Source organism: Rutidosis leptorrhynchoides, chromosome 5, assembly GCF_046630445.1.
Source record: "Rutidosis leptorrhynchoides isolate AG116_Rl617_1_P2 chromosome 5, CSIRO_AGI_Rlap_v1, whole genome shotgun sequence".
NCBI lineage: Eukaryota > Viridiplantae > Streptophyta > Magnoliopsida > Asterales > Asteraceae > Rutidosis > Rutidosis leptorrhynchoides.
The window spans coordinates 68,879,753-68,904,288 of NC_092337.1; the positions used below are offsets into that span (position 1 = coordinate 68,879,753).

At 35.4% G+C, this 24,536-nt stretch overlaps 1 protein-coding gene and 1 pseudogene across 1 annotated transcript; both read right to left on the reverse strand.

The window, feature by feature from the left end:
- Positions 1–18,521: 18,521 nt before the first annotated feature.
- On the reverse strand, positions 18,522–20,633 carry LOC139848734 (cytochrome P450 98A2 pseudogene; annotated as a pseudogene).
- Positions 20,417–24,006, reverse strand: LOC139850694 (spliceosome-associated protein 49-like). Its single transcript, XM_071840250.1, has 4 exons — positions 23,934–24,006; positions 22,451–22,662; positions 20,902–21,025; positions 20,417–20,795 (listed from the first exon to the last, which is right to left on the reverse strand). Exons 1-4 carry the CDS (start codon positions 23,965–23,967, stop codon positions 20,674–20,676), a joined length of 492 nt encoding a protein of 163 aa, XP_071696351.1. The 5' UTR covers positions 23,968–24,006; the 3' UTR covers positions 20,417–20,673.
- Positions 24,007–24,536: the final 530 nt, after the last annotated feature.

Sequence of the window (24,536 nt, forward strand, 5' to 3'; positions counted from 1 at the left end):
TGAGTTATAAGTATATTTTGAAACTACTAACTTAAGTTTTCAAAACGATGACTATACGTAACATTCTTTGATATATATACTTATAATCTATAATGCTTATACATGTATCGTATATATAATGTATTTAATCACTTTTTAAGGACTTAAATACATAAAACAGTATAAGTATATTCACAAAAGATAGCTATATTTGAATTCTCGTTCCGTTTCCTCAAGATTTCTATACGTATATCTAGGGTATATGTACCCGTATCATACCCAGCTTCTATACGTATTTACTATTTGTATATACACATCAAATCAATATCCTAATCAACATTATTACTGCCCTAGATATGAGGTAACTAGGATTTGTCAAGTAGTATGAATTATTAGTAAGAAAACAAAATTAGGAATCCTTTTCTTTCTTTATAAACTAAAAACGTTTTTATAAATGAACACCATTTCTTCACTCCATTTTCTCATATCTACACCCTCATTTATCTCTCAAAATACTCCTAACTTCATACTTGATCATCTCCAAGCATTTTTCCCATCATTTAGCTTCAATTACAAGCCTTAAACACCATAAGAAAACTCTTTCAAGAACATATCAAAATAACCACCCATTTGAAGAAGTTTACTTCCAACCTTTTGATCTAACTCCACCACTCTTTGATTCCAAGATTATTTCTTATCTTTTGCAGTAACTTTGTCCAAGTAACTTGAGGTAGTAACCTTGTTCATAATCTTATTCAATTCATATTCATATAGCTATCTTATTTTGTGGTATAAAATTTTAACAACAAGAACATGGTTTGAATGATTTCAAACTTGTTCGCAAACTAAATAGATCCTTCTAACTTGACTTTTAAAACACTTCAAGACCTGTAATATATCATAATGATATGCTAACCTAACAAAATATAACTTGGTTTTACAAAGAACATCTTAAAAACTGAATCTACGTCGTCAGAGTGCAACCGGGGGCTGTTTTGGGTTGGATAATTAAAAACCATCTTGAACTTTGAATTGGAAGTTCATGTTCTGGAAAAATGATATTTCTTATGAATATGTTAACATATAAAAATTTCATGGTTTAACTCAAAGTGTAAGTATTTTTAGAAAAATGATCATTAAATGTTGTTTTTATGATGGAAAATGATCACTTTCATAAGTTTCACCAAAGTTTGACCTATAACCTATGATTTCGAATACAAACTAAGGTATTTTCAGTTCATATTCTTAAATTTTGACTCGATCCAAGGAAGTGGCAAGTTGAACCAACAAAAACGGAGTTGTAATGAAGAAACTACGACTAAAACAAGATTGGGTATCCGAAGCTAGTTTAGCTACGAAAATATTTGGAGAAAAAGTAAATTAATCATACCTTTTCTAATTAATATGATATTTTATATATAATTACTTATGATTTGATTTTATATATTTCAGGACCACCCGTAAACAACACGAGAAGATTAATCATAAGACCTCATGATTGTACGCAACACGTCATTTGACAACACGGTACTTTATGTACGCAACACGTCATTTGACAACATGGTACCATGGGTCGAGATTAATTCTGATCAATACGAATACGATGGGGTCTTTATTTATTTTATTTAAGCAACTAATTGTGGACCACTAACATCGGACTGCTAACTACGGACTAAGAAAAATATTAAAAGTATTAAAAGTATATATATATATATGTAACGATTACTTAAAAAGAAAATATGTTGATATATTATATATATGGTTAGGTTCGTGATATCTATCGGAGACCAAGTCGAATTAAATACCTTCAAGGCAAAAGTGAGTTTTATTTGCTCCCTTTTTAATTACTTTTGCAATATATATTTTTGGGCTGAGAATACATGCGCTGCTTTTATAAATGCTTACAAAATAGACACAAGTACTTAAAAATATATTCTACGTTGAGTTGTACCACTGGCATATTTCCCTGTAGCTTGGTAACTACTATTTACATGCGTATTGTAAACGCGAATCCTGTTGATAGATCTATCGGGCCTGACAACCCCAACCGGACTGGACGACCAGTATTCAAAGGTTGCACAGTACTTCGTTTTGGTGACTACACTTGGTACGGTGTAGTGAGATTTCATAATAAAGGGAATATGCGACGTTGATTAAATGTTAAGTATGGTTACCAAGTGCTCAACCACTTAGAATGCTTTACATACACTTGCGAGTATATTATGTTTATGATTATGAAATCTTGTGGCCTATTAACATATTGAAATGATTGTTATGATAAACCTATGAACTCACCAACCTTTTGGTTGACACTTTAAAGCATGTTTATTCTCAGGTACGAATTAAGTCTTCCGCTGTGCATTTGCTCAATATAAGGACATTACTTAGAGCCGATCATCGCAATGTGACCAAATGTTGATGACTTCGTCCAGGTGGATTAGGACGGGTCCTTTCACAACTTAAGAAATACGGGTGTTGACGATACATATAAAGTTCATCGGGTTTGGAATCAAATTTCTCTATTTTTATGCCCTTTCCCTTATTGTTCTCTTTTGCCTTATTAAATTGTGTTGGGGTAATTTCTATAACATCATCGGATTCCTTGTCGGGATCCGATTCATCGGAGAATTGGTAATCCTCTCAATACTTTGCTTCCTTGGCGGAAACACCATTGACCATAATTAACTTTGGTCGGTTGGTTGAGGATTTTCTTCTACTTAACCGTTTTATTATTTTCCCCACTGGTTCTATTTCTTCTTCCGGTTCCGATTCTTCTTCCGGTTCTGATTCTTCTTCCGGTTCCGACTCTTCTTCCGGTTCCTCTTCGAGAACTTGTGAATCAGTCCACGAATTATTCCAATTTACATTTGACTCTTCATTATTATTAGGTGAGTCAATGGGACTTGTTCTAGAGGTAGACATATATCACATAATATCAAACACGTTAAGAGATTAATATATCACATATTATTTACATGTTAATAATATATAGTTTCCAACAAAAATATTAAGCAATCATTTTTAAAGAAAACACGGTCGAAGTCCAGACTCACTAATGCATCCTAACAAACTCGATAAGACACACTAATGCAAATTTTTCTGGTTCTCTAAGACCAACGCTCTGATACCAACTGAAATGTCCCGTTCTTATTGATTAAAAATGTTCCATATTAATTGATTTCGTTGCGAGGTTTTGACCTCTATATGAGACGTTTTTCAAAGACTGCATTCATTTTTAAAACAAACCATAACCTTTATTTCATAAATAAAGGTTTAAAAAGCTTTACGTAGATTATCAAATAATGATAATCTAAAATATCCTGTTTACACACGACCATTACATAATGGTTTACAATACAAATATGTTACATCGAAATCAGTTTCTTGAATGCAGTTTTTACACAATATCATACAAACATGGACTCCAAATCTTGTCCTTATTTTAGTATGCAACAGCGGAAGCTCTTATTATTCACCTGAGAATAAACATGCTTTAAACGTCAACAAAAATGTTGGTGAGTTATAGGTTTAACCTATATATATCAAATCGTAACAATAGACCACAAGATTTCATATTTCAATACACATCCCATACATAGAGATAAAAATCATTCATATGGTGAACACCTGGTAACTGACATTAACAAGATGCATATATAAGAATATCCCCATCATGTAACATCCCGCATTTTTCCGTTAAATTATTTTAACGCCCGTCTTTTTCTTTTTAAATAATACCCTTCGTATCTAGATTCGTATCCTTTGTTAAGTAACATTTTAAATATTCTCGTTATCGGAATTTAATATCTCCCGTACTCCCGTGAAATTTAAAATAATTCGTTCGGTTAATTCCCGCACCCGATTCATAGTTGAGGGACCAAACTTGCCAAGGGTTCAAACCTTTGACTAGGTCAAAGGGTCAAACCCTTTCCACCCTTTCATTATCACCTCCTCCATTTTATTACTTCCTCCATTTTCTCTCTAACTCCAAACACAAAGATTCATCATCCATTTATGATCTAGCGGGTATTTTGCAAAACAAATTACATATTTGAGCTCCTTACAACTTCCTCTTCGTTTTGGTACCAACTTCATCTCATTTGGGTAACATTTCTAAAACACTAGATTTCTTTAAATTCGTGTTCTTGACTTATAAAGTTGTTAATTAGCGTCTATGGCTCATTGTGATGTCGTGTATGTAATTTGTATGCTCGATTCGTTGTTTTTGGTGTAACTAGTTCAATATGAAAATTACTTGCTAAATCCTTGATTTTGGATGATCAAATGTTGTTAGATTGTTAAAGTGCATGTTTTAAAAGTGTTACTAGTATCATTAGCTTCGTTTTGATGTATAGGTTGATTAAGGAAACTCCAAGAACATGATTAGTGATTTTGTGAACTTGGATTAGGGTTTGATAAGCTTTACATGAACTTTTGATGCGTCAAATGCTATGAGATATTGTTGTTAAGTGTTTTGTTGCAATGTGTGTTTGATCACCTTCGAAACGACATATCATACATGTAAAACGGTTGCCCGAATCATGAAATGCATATTTGGAACTTGAACTTTGATTATGGACGTTTAAATGCGGTTTTGGGGTGTGTAAGTGTTGAATTGATTGATGAAATGTGTCTAGGTGTTTTCCTCGTCAAATTACCTTTCCGGTGATATAAAATACATGTTCTAATTGTTTGCGGTTTGTAATTTGGGTTGGTTTGATTGTTGGTTCGTGCACTTAGAGTTGCAGCAAACAGGGCCTGGAAACCAACCAGGACGCCGTCCAGAAACTCAGGACGTCGTCCCACTTCTAATACCTGGACGCCGTCTAGGTACTCAGGACGCCGTCCCACTCTTCAATATAGGACGCCGTCCAGTCATCTGGGACGCCGTCCTAATGGCCTAAAACTGGCTGTTCGCTTAGTCTTTTGACGAAAAATGTTTGGCATGTTCTAGACCTCAAATTCACGTGCAACTTGTTTTAACATGCTTATATATGAATAACTAGCATAGAAAATTTGTCCGAGACCCGACCCGACCATGTTGACTTTTCCGTTGACTTTGACCCGACCAAGTTTGACTTTTTGTCAAACTTAACCAAATACTTATGCAACCTTTCTAACATGATTATTTACTTGTAACTTGCATGAAACTTGACTAGTTGATTCACATGTTAATATAATCGAGTCGTAACGAGCCATAGGACTAATTGAACATCTTTGACCCTTCGTGACTATCGTTATTGATACAACCTATTTGTTTAGGTCAAGACTAGCATTGTTCTTTGCACACGTTACTTGTCGAAGTACTTTTTGGTTCGTGCATACAAGGTGAGATCATAGTCCCACTTTTACTCTTTTTTTGAACTTATATTTGGGATGAGAAAACATAAACGATTCTTTTAAATTAAGTGAACACAAGAACGGGAAAACAAACATTCTACATACGAGTTTAGAACAAAAATCCTCAATTCGATTATCATTAGTTACACTTGACGGGTGTAAGCGAGAACTTATGTTATATGGCCATATGGGTTGACAACCCTCATCTTTGACGGTTCGCTACCGTCTACGGATGAAATATATTTTCGAGAATCAGTGTTTGTTCTAGCACTATGGATGGGGTATACAATGGATGGAATGTTAAGCTTTGATAATTGGGTGCTCGTGAATATTAACTTTTAGAATGTATTACTATTATTTCAACTTTGCAAACCTTGTGGTTCGACTTACTTTACTTTTACTCACAAACTTACTTAAACCTATGATTTCACCAACGTTTTCGTTGACAGATTTCTATGTTTTTCTCAGGTCTTGCACGATATGTGATACATGCTTCCGCTCATTATTTGATACTTGCATTGGATGTCGAGTATACATGCATTTCATGGAGCGTCTTTTGACTTTACTTCAAACCGTGTCGCCTAGATTTCATTTGTACTTATAACCTTGTAACTTAACTTTTGGTTGAACTATTCTTGTAAACTTTGGAAACAATCTTTATTTTGAAATGAAGGCGACATATTTTGGTCAAACTTTGTCTTAAAGACTTATGACCATGCAATGGGACCTACGTAGACGACGCCGTCACTTGACGATTTGTCGGGGTCGCTACAAGTGGTATCAGAGCTTTGGTTGTAGGGATTTAGAGTTCATTTGTGTCCACCCCGAGTCATAGGGTACCTAGGTGAATCTAGACTACAACCGGCATATAGACTGAAGTAGGAGTTACTTGACTATTTGTGCATTTATACTCGAACTCTTCTATTATATCTACTCGTATTCGATCTTGATCTTACGTTGATAAATTTGTTGACGCGCCACCTTGACTTTATAAAGTAATGTTAAATGCACATGTGAATCAGGGTAATATAATTTCCGGGATTATATTACGGTGATTCATATGGATGTTCCGACATTAGGACATAAAGAATTTAAGGCGAGTCAAGGAAAAATTTTCTCTCTATCCTTATTCCATATCACGGTTAGTATTTTTGAGAATACTAATCAACGATATTCTTGTGTCATGAAGGAACAATGGCTCACCAAGGTCAACAAAATACTCCTCTCGAAACTCTAGAACAAGCTCTTCAACGAATGATAACCACCGCCGTGGGTACGGCCGTAGCCGATCACTTTTCTAACAACAACGATCATGGAGCCGGTAATTCAAGCGAAGGTTGCTCCTACAAGAACTTCATGAAGTACAACCCTCCCACTTTCGATGGAACCGGAGGACCGGTTACTCTCACCCGATGGTTTGACCAAATGGAGACCGTTTTTAACACAAGCGGTTGTCGAGATCAAGATAAGGTCAAGTTTTCCACCCTCACTTTCACCGGCATTGCTCTCTCGTGGTGGAACAAGTACGTACAATCGGTGGGTATCGATGAAGCCCACACACTCTCATGGACCGAATTAAGAGAAAGAATGATCACCGAATATTTTCTGCGCGACGAGACTCGAAGGCTCGAACAGGGTCTAAGGAATTTAAAAACGGTCGGGAATGACCTCGAAGCTTATAATCAACGGTTTACCGAACTAGCCTCCATGTGTCCCAATCTCATGACTCCCGAATCCCTAAGAGTCGAACTTTACATGGATGGCCTCCCTAAGAGCATTCAACACGGGGTAATGACATCCCAACCCACTAACCTACAAGAGGCTTTAGCAAAGGCCCACCAAACTTTGGAAACGGTGAATGAAATGGAAGCACCGGCACCAATGGTCGAGAACCACCCGAGTAACAACAAAAGAACATGGGGAGCCTCTCAATTTAGCAACCACAACAATAACAACAACCCCGCCAAGAAGCCTTTCACCTCCAACGACAAGAAAGGCTATGCCGGAAAACTACCTTTTTGTAACGAATGCCACAAGCATCACTTTGAAGGATGTGGCAGGTTTCGCCACCGGCGCCAAGGAAGTGGTCACGTCGCCAAACGTTGTGGAAGTACCACCCCCGTCGCTCGAATGATGCCCAACGCACACAGGACGGGTGCTTGCTTCGAATGTGGTCAACTGGGTCATTTTAGGAATGTGTGCCCAAAGAAGAAATCAACCCCAACGCACGCCGTTGAACTTTCAACATCAACGCCTAGGATGCCCGAGACGACGATGGACTAGTCACGGGTACGTTTCTTCACAACAAACCGTATATTTCATAGTTATTCGATTCGATTACCGCTGGACGTTTTACAACCGAGACCTTGACTTGTACTCTTTACATTCCACCTTTTTCCCCTAGATACTACTTAGGCAATGTAAGCGACCAACAGAAAGATATTGTGTGCCTATAAATTTTATCGGAGGATATGCGTTAAGAAATTGGACTCGACACCTATAGAACTAAGGAGCTCAGAACCTATTCGTTAGGGAGAAATTGTTTCCCTACAACTAGGTATAGATTATTGTGAACCGAGTAATTTTCGGTTGGAAACCGATACCCTCTTCCTCGTATCCATTACCTCATGATTATTTGCGTGGATCCCGTGTATTCCAAATCGACCTCCGTTCCGGTTATCATCAATTGGGGGATTAAGGGAGACGATGTCTCCTAAGCCATTTTTCCGAACTCGCAACGTTAGTTGTAAATCTCTCTTAGTACCGTTTGATTTATTTAGGACTCCGTCCGTATTCATGAACCTCCTAAACCACGTATGCAACTTATCTAGACAAATCTGTTATCGTATTTATGGATGACATCTTAACTTATTTAAAAAAAAAAAAAAAAAAAAAAAAAACGAACAACATCACCATCTTACGCTCGAACTTTTGAGAAAAGAGCAACTCTATACCAAATTCTCCGAGTGAGAATTTCTGTTGAACGAAGTCCAATTTTCTAGACCATGATGTTAATGGTCAAGGAATTACAATCAATCTCGAAATCAAGCCACATGTAATCAGGAAACTCTACCAACTCGGACTTGTATTCGTAAAAATCTTAGATCTCGTCTGTTATTACCGAAGATTCATTTCTGACTTTTCTCGTGTTACACGACTTTTAAACTCGTTAACTCACTAAGGAAAACTTTAAACCTCTCCGTGTTCGCACCTTGAGCGTGATTCTTCACACCAACATTTCTAGTTAAAAATCGTATAGCAACAGATGGAACTCAAACATGGAAATATTTCTACTTGAACGCCGAAAGGCATACTCTCTCGACTCAAAAATCAACATAACTAAAATTCGTTATTTTGCACGAAGAATTCGAATACTAAATTTTTGATCCGATCAATTTTCTCGTCATCCCGTACCACACTACCTACCTCTGTTATTTCACCATCACCGTCTGATATTACTGGAATTTAAGATAACACACAATCCAACGATACTTCACTCTTCTTTGACTTAACGCCCTTGTGTTTCTGATAATCGATCAACTATTGTTCAACCCCGAACTATACAACTACGTGTACTACCTCGTTTCTCTTTCAGACTTCAACTTTTGACAACTAGAGGCACGTTATGGCAACCTCGAGATGTAAGCTCATCCTATTCTAGGTCCTCATTTCACTCCTATCTTTATCGCTCGCATTTCCGTTTAAGGAAACTCCTTGTAACATTTCTCCATGGATAGAGAAACTCCTTATATTACATTAGTATTCGCCACGAGGGTGAATAGTCCTAACGAACATTTTTCGAACCCTAACTGACTTGTTCAAACATATCTTAAGAGATTCTACACCAACACGGTGTATCTTCGTCATTTATCCTGTATCGAAATACTCGTTTCACTTCTAGTGTTACAAGAAACCTTGGGAACCCGCTTAGACACATGTACCGCGTATCTCCCACAACCGACGAACCGAGCAAACGTACGATTCAATCTTGGAAAGACATGTTACAGACTGGTATTGTCACCTTTAGTAGTTCCTCTTACAACGACAGCTATCACTCGTATATTAACGCAGCACTTCCGAAACCCTATATGACCGCAAATGTCATACCCCTGTTCATTTAACCAAAGCAAATCACCAAATCTGAACTCCATCAAGAAACAACATTTAAGATCGTTCACTCAAGACGACCCGTAGTCGCCAAAGGGGCTATACCGATATTCGACGTAAACCTCTCGAATCCCAAGTTAGTAACAGTGTAATATTGAGAACCCGCACCTTGGAAGGGTGTAATCCGTTTCGGGAATCAGGGAAAGTTAAACCCGCGACATGTTAACCCTTTTGAAACCTTGGGGCCTATTGGAACCGCTCCCTACCGTTTAGAACTTCCGACTCAATTAAGTTTCCGTTTACCCTACATTTCGTGTAACAAACTTAGAAACGTGTCCTGCGGAACAGGAACGTGCAATCCTGCTGGATACATCAACTATCGATGACAAACTTCTCTTCATAGGAAAACCAGTTGAAACCGGGGATCGTAAAAACCGAACCTTAATGCAACGTAAAACCCTGACTATCCAAATTCATGAGAACCCTCAAGAACGTACTTTCACTTATTCATAGCATTGACAACGTAAAGTCTCGAGTAAGAGATATCGACTACTACTTCCAACTAAATTTCGGGACGAAATTTCTTTTGAGGTGTGGATAATGTAACATCCCGCATTTTTCCGTTAAATTATTTTAACGCCCGTCTTTTTCTTTTTAAATAATACCCTTCGTATCTAGATTCGTATCCTTTGTTAAGTAACATTTTAAATATTCTCGTTATCGGAATTTAATATCTCCCGTACTCCCGTGAAATTTAAAATAATTCGTTCGGTTAATTCCCGCACCCGATTCATAGTTGAGGGACCAAACTTGCCAAGGGTTCAAACCTTTGACTAGGTCAAAGGGTCAAACCCTTTCCACCCTTTCATTATCACCTCCTCCATTTTATTACTTCCTCCATTTTCTCTCTAACTCCAAACACAAAGATTCATCATCCATTTATGATCTAGCGGGTATTTTGCAAAACAAATTACATATTTGAGCTCCTTACAACTTCCTCTTCGTTTTGGTACCAACTTCATCTCATTTGGGTAACATTTCTAAAACACTAGATTTCTTTAAATTCGTGTTCTTGACTTATAAAGTTGTTACTTAGCGTCTATGGCTCATTGTGATGTCGTGTATGTAATTTGTATGCTCGATTCGTTGTTTTTGGTGTAACTAGTTCAATATGAAAATTACTTGCTAAATCCTTGATTTTGGATGATCAAATGTTGTTAGATTGTTAAAGTGCATGTTTTAAAAGTGTTACTAGTATCATTAGCTTCGTTTTGATGTATAGGTTGATTAAGGAAACTCCAAGAACATGATTAGTGATTTTGTGAACTTGGATTAGGGTTTGATAAGCTTTACATGAACTTTTGATGCGTCAAATGCTATGAGATATTGTTGTTAAGCGTTTTGTTGCAATATGTGTTTGATCACCTTCGAAACGGCATATCATACATGTAAAACGGTTGCCCGAATCATGAAATGCATATTTGGAACTTGAACTTTGATTATGGACGTTTAAATGCAGTTTTGGGGTGTGTAAGTGTTGAATTGCTTGATGAAATGTGTGTAGGTGTTTTCCTCGTCAAATTACCTTTCCGGTGATATAAAATACATGTTCTAATTGTTTGCGGTTTGTAATTTGGGTTGGTTTGATTGTTGGTTCGTGCACTTAGAGTTGCAGCAAACAGGGCCTGGAAACCAACCAGGACGCCGTCCAGAAACTCAGGACGTCGTCCCACTTCTAATACCTGGACGCCGTCTAGGTACTCAGGACGCCGTCCCACTCTTCAATATAGGACGCCGTCCAGTCATCTGGGACGCCGTCCTAATGGCCTAAAACTGGCTGTTCGCTTAGTCTTTTGACGAAAAATGTTTGGCATGTTCTAGACCTCAAATTCACGTGCAACTTGTTTTAACATGCTTATATATGAATAACTAGCATAGAAAATTTTTCCGAGACCCGACCCGACCATGTTGACTTTTCCGTTGACTTTGACCCGACCAAGTTTGACTTTTTGTCAAACTTAACCAAATACTTATGCAACCTTTCTAACATGATTATTTACTTGTAACTTGCATGAAACTTGACTAGTTGATTCACATGTTAATATAATCGAGTCGTAACGAGCCATAGGACTAATTGAACATCTTTGACCCTTCGTGACTATCGTTATTGATACAACCTATTTGTTTAGGTCAAGACTAGCATTGTTCTTTGCACACGTTACTTGTCGAAGTACTTTTTGGTTCGTGCATACAAGGTGAGATCATAGTCCCACTTTTACTCTTTTTTTGAACTTATATTTGGGATGAGAAAACATAAACGATTCTTTTAAATTAAGTGAACACAAGAACGGGAAAACAAACATTCTACATACGAGTTTAGAACAAAAATCCTCAATTCGATTATCATTAGTTACACTTGACGGGTGTAAGCGAGAACTTATGTTATATGGCCATATGGGTTGACAACCCTCATCTTTGACGGTTCGCTACCGTCTACGGATGAAATATATTTTCGAGAATCAGTGTTTGTTCTAGCACTATGGATGGGGTATACAATGGATGGAATGTTAAGCTTTGATAATTGGGTGCTCGTGAATATTAACTTTTAGAATGTATTACTATTATTTCAACTTTGCAAACCTTGTGGTTCGACTTACTTTACTTTTACTCACAAACTTACTTAAACCTATGATTTCACCAACGTTTTCGTTGACAGATTTCTATGTTTTTCTCAGGTCTTGCACGATATGTGATACATGCTTCCGCTCATTATTTGATACTTGCATTGGATGTCGAGTATACATGCATTTCATGGAGCGTCTTTTGACTTTACTTCAAACCGTGTCGCCTAGATTTCATTTGTACTTATAACCTTGTAACTTAACTTTTGGTTGAACTATTCTTGTAAACTTTGGAAACAATCTTTATTTTGAAATGAAGGCGACATATTTTGGTCAAACTTTGTCTTAAAGACTTATGACCATGCAATGGGACCTACGTAGACGACGCCGTCACTTGACGATTTGTCGGGTTCGCTACACATCATTCCGGGACACCCTTCGGATATGATATAAATTTCGAAGTACTAAAGCATCCAGTACTTTGGATGGGGCTTGTTGGGCCCAATAGATCTATCTTTAGGATTCGCGTCAATTAGGGTGTCTGTTCCCTAATTCTTAGATTACCAGACTTAATAAAAAGGGGCATATTCGATTTCGATAATTCAACCATAGAATGTAGTTTCACGTACTTGTGTCTATTTTGTAAATCATTTATAAAACCTGCATATATTCTCATCCCAAAAATATTAGATTTTAAAAGTGGGACTATAACTCACTTTCACAAATTTTTACTTCGTCGGGAAGTAAGACTTGACCACTGGTTGATTCACAAACCTATAACAATATATACATATATATCAAAGTATGTTCAAAATATATTTACAAAACTTTTAATACATTTTGATGTTTTAAGTTTATTAAGTCAGCTGTCCTCGTTAGTAACCTACAACTAGTTGTCCACGGTTAGATGTACAGAAATAAATCGATAAATATTATCTTGAATCAATCCACGACCCAGTGTATACGTATCTCAGTATTGATCACAACTCAAACTATATATATATTTTGGAATCAACCTCAACCCTGTATAGCTAACTCCAACATTCACATATAGAGTGTCTATGGTTGTTCCGCAATATATATATATATAGATGGGTCGACATGATAGGTCGAAACATTGTATACGTGTCTATGGTATCTCAAGATTACATAATATACATTATAAGTTGATTAGGTTATGGTTGGAATAGATTTATTACTAACTTTCACGTAGGTAAAATGAGTAGTTTTTATCAATCTTGTTTTACTCGCCATTTCTTCGTTTCTAATCCGTTTTGAGTGATTCCAGTGGCCACGGTTTCGTATTGAACTTAACCTTATGAATCTAAATAGAAAAAATATAAGTTTATAGTCGGAAATACAAGTTACAAGTCGTTTTTGAAAGAGGTAGTCATTTCTGTCGAAAGAACGACATCTTGATGACCATTTTGAAAAACATACTTTCACTTTGAGTTTAACCATGATTTTTGGATATAGTTTCATGTTCATAAGAAAAATCATTTTTCCAGAAGTATAGCTTTTAAATCAAAGTTCTTCTTAGCTTTTAATTATCCCAACCAAAACAGCCCCCGGTTTTACTACGACGGCGTATATCCAGTTTTATGGTGTTTATCGTGTTTTCGGGTTTTAAATCATTAAGTTAGCATATCATATAGATATATAACATGTGTTTAGTTGATTTTAAAAGTCTAGTTAGAAGGATTAACTTTATTTGCGAACAAGTTTAGAATTAACTAAACTATGTTCTAGTGATTACAAGTTTATAACGTTGAATAAGACAGCTTTTTATGTATGAATCGAATGATGTTATGAATATCATTACCACCTCAAGTTCCTTGGATAAATATACTGGAAATGAGAAAAATGGATCTAGCTTCAAAGGATCCTTGGATGGCTTGAAAGTTCTTGAAGCAGAATCATGACACGAAAACAATTTCAAGTAAGATTTTCACTCGAAATAAGATTGTTATAGTTATAGAAATTGAATTAAAGTTTGAATATGATTATTACCTTGTATTAGAAAGATAACCTACTGTAAGTAACAAAGGTTTCTTGATCTTGGATGATTACTTGGAATGGATTTAGAAAACTTGGAAGTAAACTTGCAATCTTGGAAGTATTCTTGATTTTATGAAACTAGAACTTTTGGAATTTATGAAGAACACTTAGAACTTGAAGATAGAACTTGAGAGAGATCAATTAGATGAAGAAAATTGAAGAATGAAAGTGTTTGTAGGTGTTTTTGGTCGTTGGTGTATGGATTAGATATAAAGGATATGTAATTTTGTTTTCATGTAAATAAGTCATGAATGATTACTCATATTTTTGTAATTTTATGAGATATTTCATGCTAGTTGCCAAATGATGGTTCCCACATGTGTTAGGTGACTCACATGGGCTGCTAAGAGCTGATCATTGGAGTGTATATACCAATAGTACATACATCTAAAAGCTGTGTATTGTACGAGTACAAATACGAGTGCATACGAGTAGAATTGTTGATGAAACTGAACGAGGATGTAATTGTAAGCATTTTTGTTAAGTAGAAGTATTTTGATAAGTGTCTTGAAGTCTTTCAAAAGTGTATGAATACATATTAAAACACTACATGTATATACATTTTAACTGAGTCGTTAAGTCATCGTTAGTCGTTACATGTAAGTGTTGTTTTGAAACCTTTAGGTTAACGATCTTGTTAAATGTTGTTAACCCAATGTTTATAATATCAAAAGAGATTTTAAATTATTATATTATCATGATATTATGATGTACGAATATCTCTTAATATGATATATATACATTAAATGTCGTTACAACGATAATCGTTACATATATGTCTCGTTTCAAAATCATTAAGTTAGTAGTCTTGTTTTTACATATGTAGTTCATTGTTAATATACTTAATGGTATGTTTACTTATCATAATATCATGTTAACTATATATATAACCATATATATGTCATCATATAGTTTTTACAAGTTTTAACGTTAGTGAATTACCGGTCAACTTGGGTGGTCAATTGTCTATATGAAACCTATTTCAATTAATCAAGTCTTAACAAGTTTGATTGCTTAACATGTTGGAAACACTTAATCATGTAAATAACAATTTCATTTAATATATATATATATAAACATGGAAAAGTTCGGGTCACTACACACATCTATCAACATCTTGAAGGAATGAACATTTCATAGACCGTGAATGTTAGTGAAGACGGGTAGGGGGCATCCACCCCATTTGGATTTAGAAATAAAAAGAGATTACACTAAAAATTTTCTTTAACTAAAATATAAGGTTCTTATTAATTAGTGTTTACCCTCGTTGACAATGAAAAATTTATTAAGTATTTGCAACAGCTCCATCTGTATTCGGGTTCAAGTTCTGCCATTGTTCAAAGCTGAAGGAATCTCAAGATATTAAGGAATTTAATTCCTTCCAAAATATGTCAATCAAACGGAACGGTCTAAAGAATTCAATTCCAATTCCATCAAATTCTCTTGTGATTCCGTAAACCAGACGTGACCTTAAGTTTATTCGATTAATACATCTTCTGTTGAATTCTGCCTTTAGATTGAGTTAAACTTAAATAGATATGGATATGGATGAAAAGTGTCATCCATAAAAATTGATGAACTTAAATGGATATGGATGTGGATGAAACGTGTCATCCATGAATATATTCATTAACAACCGAAATACATATACAAATACATAATTATAGATATATGCATACACCTTACTATTATAAATACATTTACTGTTACACATACATTTTGTTTCTAGCCTATAATGAATTAATTATGTTATATTATGATAAAACACATATATCCAATAAATTAAAGATACAAATTACACATTTAATTTGTTATAATATATGTTAGATAGTATATTCGACGAATTGTGTTCTATATTCGACAAAAAATCTATAACTTTGTGGATAAATTTCAATATTGTTATGTTATATTTATTTTTGTTATATTACGTTTTTGTTTTCATTACATATTAGAAATATTATAACATTTTTTTAATATCCAATGGATATTCATTATACCTCATAATCCAGTGATATATGAATATTGATATGGAAGAACAAAAAAACTAAATGGATATGGATACGACGTCACTCGATCTATATCCAATCCATTGTCATCCTTAGTCCCTACTGAATATGAGCTCTCTGCTAAACACATTTTTGTTCCACCATATTCATCGCACATGAGCATGGATGGGTTGTGGCTTCCACGTAACTCCTTTACTATAATGTTTTGTGGTATATTTATTTCATTAGATTGTATGTATATATGTATTTGGTTTAGCCCAACTATATAGACGGGCTTGACCCGTTAGAATTATAGAAAATCCTATATCTCTAACAGCCAAACCCGTCTATACATTTACCCCTACATACTAATAGGCACCAAGAATCTTGTAGTTTCAATACAAATGTGTTGTAGTTTTAAATTTGCGTTCACACTACAAGTATGCCACCAAGAATCTTGTAGTTTCAATACAAATGTATTGTAGTTTTAAATTAGCGTTCACACTACAATCGCCCCCACCTTTGTCTCAATTTACACAACGCCCCCTCAACTTTACCTCTTTCCAGGGGTAATAAATGTAAATATACAATTTTATTAAAATAAAAAATAACTACTTCCACCCAAATTTTAAACGGGTCCTTTCTTTTCGCTCGGCGCGAGTTAAATTTTTCCGAGCCCACCGTTCAACTCAAAAAAATCTCACGAACACAACGGGACTAAGTATGCGCGAAACGGACACTTAAAAAAAAAACGCTCAATACCTCGGACTATATTCAATACATATACACACCTACAATACGCTCCGTTAACTATGAATACGCAACTCAAAGGCCCCGCGGCATCGCACGGGCTCATTTTTCTAGTTTCAGCTAAACCAAATACATATATACGTACAATCTAATAATATCGTAGACCAGTAACCGAACGAACAATTGATAAAAACGTGTCAATCTAAACAATACTCAACAAACAAATGTTTTTTTTATCATCGTAAACTATAGTTGACCGATATTTTGTAACTTAGTCAAAAATTCACATATTTTAACAACTTTTATATATTTAAGGGATATTCAATAACTCGATGCATTCAATAGGTAGGAATGTGGACGAATGATATGTAACTAGTAAGATAGCCCCGCGCGATGCGGCGGGGTCTTTCGAGTTGCATATTTATATTTAATATAGCGTTATCTATTTACATAATTAAAAACGCGGTGATGCCGGTGTGTTTGGATGCAAGTGGTTAGTACATAATGTACCTAAAGGCCAACGCGTTTTTAACGCCATAAAAATCGAGTAAAAAGGGGGATGAAACCATCGATATGATGTAATTAGTTTGGGTTGTTTATTATATGTGTATGTATATGTATGAAAGATAACCCGAAATGTTTAGCATTTTTTAAAATGCGTCCATTTCGCGTATAGTTAGTTGCGTTGTGTTAGTAAAATTATTTCGAGTCGAACGGTGGTGTCGGAAAATTTTAACTCGCGGCAAGTGGGAAGATACAACCCGTTAAAAATTTGGGTGGAGTTTGTTTAAAGTTTTTTAATAAAATAAAATTGTACATGTTATACTCCTAAAGAAATTGCATATTAAACCATAGTTTAGGGGGTGATTTCGTAATTTTTTTATTGTCGTTTGAGAAGCTGAAAATAGGAAAAACGACCAAAATTTCCCCCACAATTAGTATATAGGATTATTTCGAGTCGAACGGTGGTGTTGGAAAATTTTTACTCGCGGCGAGTGGGAAGATACGACCCGTTAAAAATTTGGGTGGAGTTTGTTAAAAGTTTTTTAATAAAATAAAAATTTTACATGTTATACCTCTGAAGAAATTGCATATTAAACCATAGTTTAGGGGGTGATTTCGTAATTTTTTTTGTTGTCGTTTGAGAAAAATGGGAATAGCGACCAAAATTTCCCCATATAGGATTAATAATAATTAATAATTAATAAAATATTAATAGATATGAATAGAAATGTGAATGAAAATACAGATATAGGTCATCGATCCAAATCCAGTTCATGATGATCCATACTTTCAACCTAGATGGCACTACATTATAAATTTTTTATTTAACTCAATGACTTTCAACTTATTTGAGATGGATTCGCTCAGTTTTGGGCCGGGGTTCAGTTTTGGGCCGGAGTCATTTTTGGCCCACTGAACACACGTATTATTTTCTTCTGATTCTTATACAATAATCTTCTTTGAATGTATTATTTTTTATTTTCCATAAAAGAAACCAATAAACGACATTTCTAAATATTGTAACTAAAAGGTTGAATCATGTTTAATACAAACTATATGTCTCATAAATTTGTTTAAAGTACGATTAATTATGAATATTTAAAGTTTTAAAATAACACTCATTAGAATTAGGATTAGGTTTAGGATGTCATTATAAACCTTAGCTTTACTTACTTTCTTATGTCCTACTTCTATCATATGTAGGTAACCTTGGAGTAGGGACTGCTTCAAGTGGGATGTTTTTATATGTCACAATACCAAACATTTCTAACATGTCGATATCTTCAGCTCGAACCCCTTCGGGTAACGACCACTCGAAATGGTGTAATAAGCGACCGAGCATTAACGTCACTAGGTTGATCCCCAATTGTACCCCTGGACACACTCTTCTACCCGAACCAAATGGTAACAACCTAAAATCATGCCCTTTTATGTCAATATCTTCTTCAATAAATCGTTTGGGTTGAAAAACGAGTGGATCCTTCCACACATTTTCGTCTCGGCCCATAGCCCATACATTAACAAAAACCCTACTTCCTTTCGGGACATTATACTTACAAATAGTTACGTTATCGTTAGCCTGATGAGGAAGCATTAGTGGCGTAGGAGGATGTAACCTTAAAGTTTCTTTAACCAAACATCTTAGGTAAGGAAGTTTTGGTATATCGGATTCGGTCATAACTTCACCCAATGCTATAACCCTATCGATTTCCTCTTGCGCTTTTCGTTGAACCGATGGGTTTTTAAGAAGCTCGGTCATAGCCCATTCGACTACTATTACACTTGTATCGATCCCTGCACTCACCATATCCCATAAAAGCCCGGTTATAGTATCATCACTAAGATCATATTCTTTACGTCGATTCAGTAAAGCATCTAAGAAATTCGGGGGCATCATGTTATAGTTTTTATTTCTTTCGAGTTCTCTTGCATGTACAAGTGCTTTGAAAAATCTATGGTTTTGTTTTTCGAGTGGTTTAAATTCATCGCCGATAAGCCAAGGTATCCACCGAAGCCACCACACTTCTTCAACGAGACCTAACGACACCCTGGCGTTAGATTGAGCTTCCATAATCGACTTTAGCTCCCTTCCATCGTTATCCAATTCCCCGTCCGGGCCCACAAACGACTTCCCGAATAGCATTCTTGCAAGGCTATTAAAAACCACTTCATTTAGACAGTTTCTCAATATAAAAACTTTGCTACTATAATTCTTGTAAACAGAATCAATCATAGCCGAAACTTCATCTTCCCTACCTGACGTATGTGCTTCCAAGTTCTTTAAAGAGAACATTTCGATCATAGAAAGCCTTTTGAGTTTCACGAATCGGGGCCCATAGTCAGCCCAAGTAAGATCATCGCCGTTTCTGCTGAATCTAGCAATCCCTATCGTCCTATGCCTATTTGCGAGTTGTTGGTCGTGGATTTTAAGAACTTCCTTTGCTAATTGTGTGTTCGACACAATGACGGTTAACGATGAACCATAATAAAACGATAAGATGGGACCATATACACGAGACAGTTCAGTTAATTGGCGAGCGTTGCCGAGTATTATCTGGTGCATGTTACCGATGATGGGCCATGGGTGTGGCCCGGGTGGGAGGTTTCGTGTGAGCCTTTGCAAAGCGAAGATGATGAATGTGAGCGAGAGGATTAGAACCTCGATCACCATTGATGATTCAAGAGAATATAATTGTAAGGAACATTCATATAAGATGTTACTTTATATATATTGAAGCTGTACATGAAACACAACAGAACTATCATATTCTTTAAGTGACATAAGATATTTGTTTATGGATTCAACTATATCCTTATCCTCTACATAATGCAAGTTTCATGTTCCTAAAATTCTTGCCATGTGGTATGTTTGTTACAACGTTCAACGTGTTAATCGGATATAATAGTGTTTATATATATATATATATATATATATATATATATATATATATATATATATATATATATATATATATACACATACATACATATAACATTATTGAATTCCTATAGTTTAATTTCATCCAACTAAACAGAGCATCTAGTTTATTTACTCTGTTACTGTACAAGACAAGTCTAGGCAACTGCATATGTTAAAGGTCTAGAAAATTTATATCAGATCACAGAAGCAAACACAAGAAAGAACAACCTATCTAAAAAATAACCGTTATCGTTATTCTGATTAATACTAGCTAAACATGTAATCCATAAAAACATGTCACCAGAGACCGAACCTAGTTCCAACAACCTTACCAAAAACTTTAATCACTTTCAAATTGCTAATACTCATATTAACAACAACAACATGGTTATCACAATTGCTAACAGGTTTAGCGACGATCATAAAGATTAGAACCATCCCATGGTGCCCCATGAGTTCTTCGATGGTCATAATTGTTGTGATTCCCTTGTGATCTATTTACATTAGGGAACTGTGGCGCACCAGGAGAAACTGGTATTTCAACAAACGATAATTCATCAAAAGCCGTTTCATATGAATAAATAGATATACTGCAAAACATAAATCCACAAATACATGACGAAATGAGAGACTTTACCTCGTCCGTATGGTGAGATAGTGCTCGGGGAAACTTCTACACCATGTCTTGATCTGAAAGGAGAATTTGATGCGGGCATGGGTGAGGTTTGTGTGTTTGGTGCAGCCTTGTCTTGCCCAGAAATCTGTTTTATGCAATACAAATAATATTAATTTTTTTTTTTAAAAGCAACCTTTTTTATGCTGCCCACATACAACAACAATAGACCCAATCCCACATGTGTAGGGTATGGGGGAGGTGAGACGTAGACAATCCTTCCTCTATCTCTGAATAAAGAGAAGTCGTTTCTCCACCCCGAGTGAAACACTCCAAGAGTAGAGAAGGTCCTCCCTCTCTCCGTTCGACGGATAAAGAGATTGCTTCCAAAGGACCTCCGGCCAAAAAAAAAAAAAAAAAAAAAAAAAAAAAAAAAAAAAAAAAAACACCCGGGCTGAGAGTTGCCCAATGTGCATTTCAAAAGCAAAAGCCTCTGAAGTTGTTTAATCCAAAACGTAAAGTATCATAGTAACGATACACTTTTTTACTAATATCTGAGACACAATTATTTACGTATTAAAACTAGGAAAGTTGGGCAAGAAGTATTTTGGGTCAACCCGATCTGACCAGTACCAAAAATTACTGACTAGAACCTGCTTTTACAAGTTACCAAAGCAGTCCATTTTGCTAACTCTGGCATTACAAAGTTACAAGTTTTTTAACAGTAAACCTGCACGTTTTACGCCCTCTTTGCCTTCAAATCAGTAAAGGCAATTATTGTGAATTTAACCAAGGTCATTAATTTTCTTTTGCAATAATCTTCAATTACGATACAATAGAAAGCAGGTTTACATCTATTTGTTTTTATATTAATAAAAGGTATACATATAATACTTGGATGTTCATACCTTACTTTATTAATTAGAAAAAATTGTACTATTATATTAGGAGAATAATTACTTATAGGTTACTACATATTGCATCGATATATACTTCATTGGTTTTGTTTCTTTATTGTTTATTCATTGCGTTTATAGCTTTAACAATTAGCTAATACCAATTCACTGGGACGTGTATATACATGGGTTGTAAGACTAGTATATTAGCAACAACAAAGCCAAATTAACAAACTCCAACATCAATATATGAATATATAAACTTACAGAAGTTAGACACACATACTATGTAAGGGTGGCAGTTTGGGCCTATCTACTTATAAATGGGTCAAATTCAGCTATGTTTGATCTGTAACGGGTTAATGATATAACTAATATAATTTGGCTAAATATGAAGTGGGTCAAAAGGGTGGAAAGTCACCAAAGGGAGTTTTTAGAGCATACGATTTCATTAACCCCTTCATCTCATACAATGAAACAGTTTTAGTAACATGTGTATCATTATCTATTTATTATTAATATAATAATAATAATAATGTTTGACAAATCGGGTTTTAGGTCAATCCAACCTGACCTTTTTTTATCTGTTACACAACCCGCCCGCCCTGTACATATGCCACCTCTAGGCTCTAGCACAATTTTTAGACATTAAATACTTGAGGGAACAGATAGATTACTCCAAATCTCAATGTTCGGTTGTAAAGAGTCACGAGACCAGTAAAAAGCTTGACAGCATAATCAGCAATCTCCTTGGTTTCATATTCAGCAAATGCAAAACCTTTTGGTCGATCAGTTTCCTTATCTCGAGGAATGTGCAAGTCAACCACCCGTCCAGCTTGTATAAGGATGTCATACAAAACCCTATCAGTTACTCGTTCATCCAAGTTACCTGCGCATAAGATTGAAAGATCAGTTAAAGAAATAGACATAACAGAGAAACAAGCAAGCACTACAATAAATGTAGATTCGGACAATGGGTATTTCTGGTCAACACAACCAAGCCCACTTCAATACATACATAATAGTAACCTTGTGTTGTAGCTCGGTCTGCCTCTCTTAGCAAGAGGTCAGGAGTTCGACTCCCGTGGGGTGCAGCATTGCACACAAGGTTGCCCCTTAACCCTTGAATTCCACCCAAGGGTGCCTTCCGCACATCGCGTTGCGGAGGCAGTGGGGGAGGGGGTTTTTACTGCCCATGCCCTCAGATTGGGCCGGGTTTCCTCCTGGGCAGCAGTGCGGGTTATGCAACTGCAGAAGATGATCGCGTGGGTGGTTTAGTCTCCCCTGGGTGTTCCCAAATTGTTGTTAAAAAAAATAAAAATAAAAAATACATACATAATAGTACCCAAACCCAATCGAACTGCCCATTTGCTACCTCTACACAACTAGAGCGTAGTCACAATTCCATAAGAGAATCTCATAAAATAGAATGAAGGCAGAAGAGTTGAGACTTAGTAGTTACTATAACATATAATTTATCTCACCAAGCCACTAACCAAAACAGCACAATTAGCCAATTATATTTAAGTTTAACAAACTTTAAATTTATGTGCAGTAATCTGCCTTCATCAAAATCATTATTCATTACCACAAATACAACTCTGAGCAACATATTTCTAATCGTTCATCGGATATAACGAGAAACCCCTCAATCGGCCATACCATGTTTGCTAGTTTTGTTAATGTTAATTAACATAAGAATGTATTTATCCTGTTGATATCCATTTAACGGTTTAACCTTATACATAACTTACATCAAACATTTCATATAATTACCTAACTTCCGCAATAACCATCATATATCGGTTAAAACAAGTACCTCAAAATCTTAACAATTGTCTAACTTTCTTTCCTACACACTGCTTTTTTCAATAGTGCGAACAAATCGATTCGCACAGCCGGCAACACTGCTTAAAAGATAATATACACACACATTTGCTATCACTAAAGTATTATATTGTATCATATATGTTATATCTTATTTCAAACAAAGTGATATAATTACATATAAGCTCAAATTTTGCGGACTTTGAACAGAAAATGGTACATATAGAATTTTATCATATAAACCTAATAATAATAATAAGCAACATTAAAAGTTGGAAGAAAATGCAATCAAATTAGTTGCCGAATATTAAAATTAGGGTTTCGAAAGCATACCTATGTAAACGGTGCAGTTAGGGTTTGAAGACATCTCTTTACTGAGGCAGAAAAATAGAGGAAAAGTTTGGTGTAGAAAACAGAATTACGGAGTATTTAGTTTATTTAGAATTAAAATTAAAATTAAAATTAAAACAATAGTACAAACTTAATGAAACTCTGTTGAAATTATTTCATTCTATTTTTTCATTAACAGGATGTAAAATTTTTAATACGGTAGTGATAAAATATTAAATGAATACTTATTTATTAATTTTTGGGAAATTGGTTTAAGCCTGAATTATCTAACAATATGCTCTCAAAATTTCGAAATTGCAAGAAATATCCTCTTTATACGCATCACGCGCATGATGCACGCAAGCTCGTCGTGCGTGATACGCTTGTACGAGATATTCAGCGAGATAGTAGGGCTATAAACGAGCCAAGCCGAGCTCGAGCTTGGTACTGTTCGAGCTCGGCTCGTTTATTTTTTGGAAAGCTCGAGCTCGAGCTCGGCTCGAGTCGAGCTTTATATTTTTTGTTCGAGCTCGACTCGTAAAATATGTTAAAAGCTCGAGCTCGTTTTATCTAAAAAGTTATATCGAGCTTAAGCTCGCCTCGTTA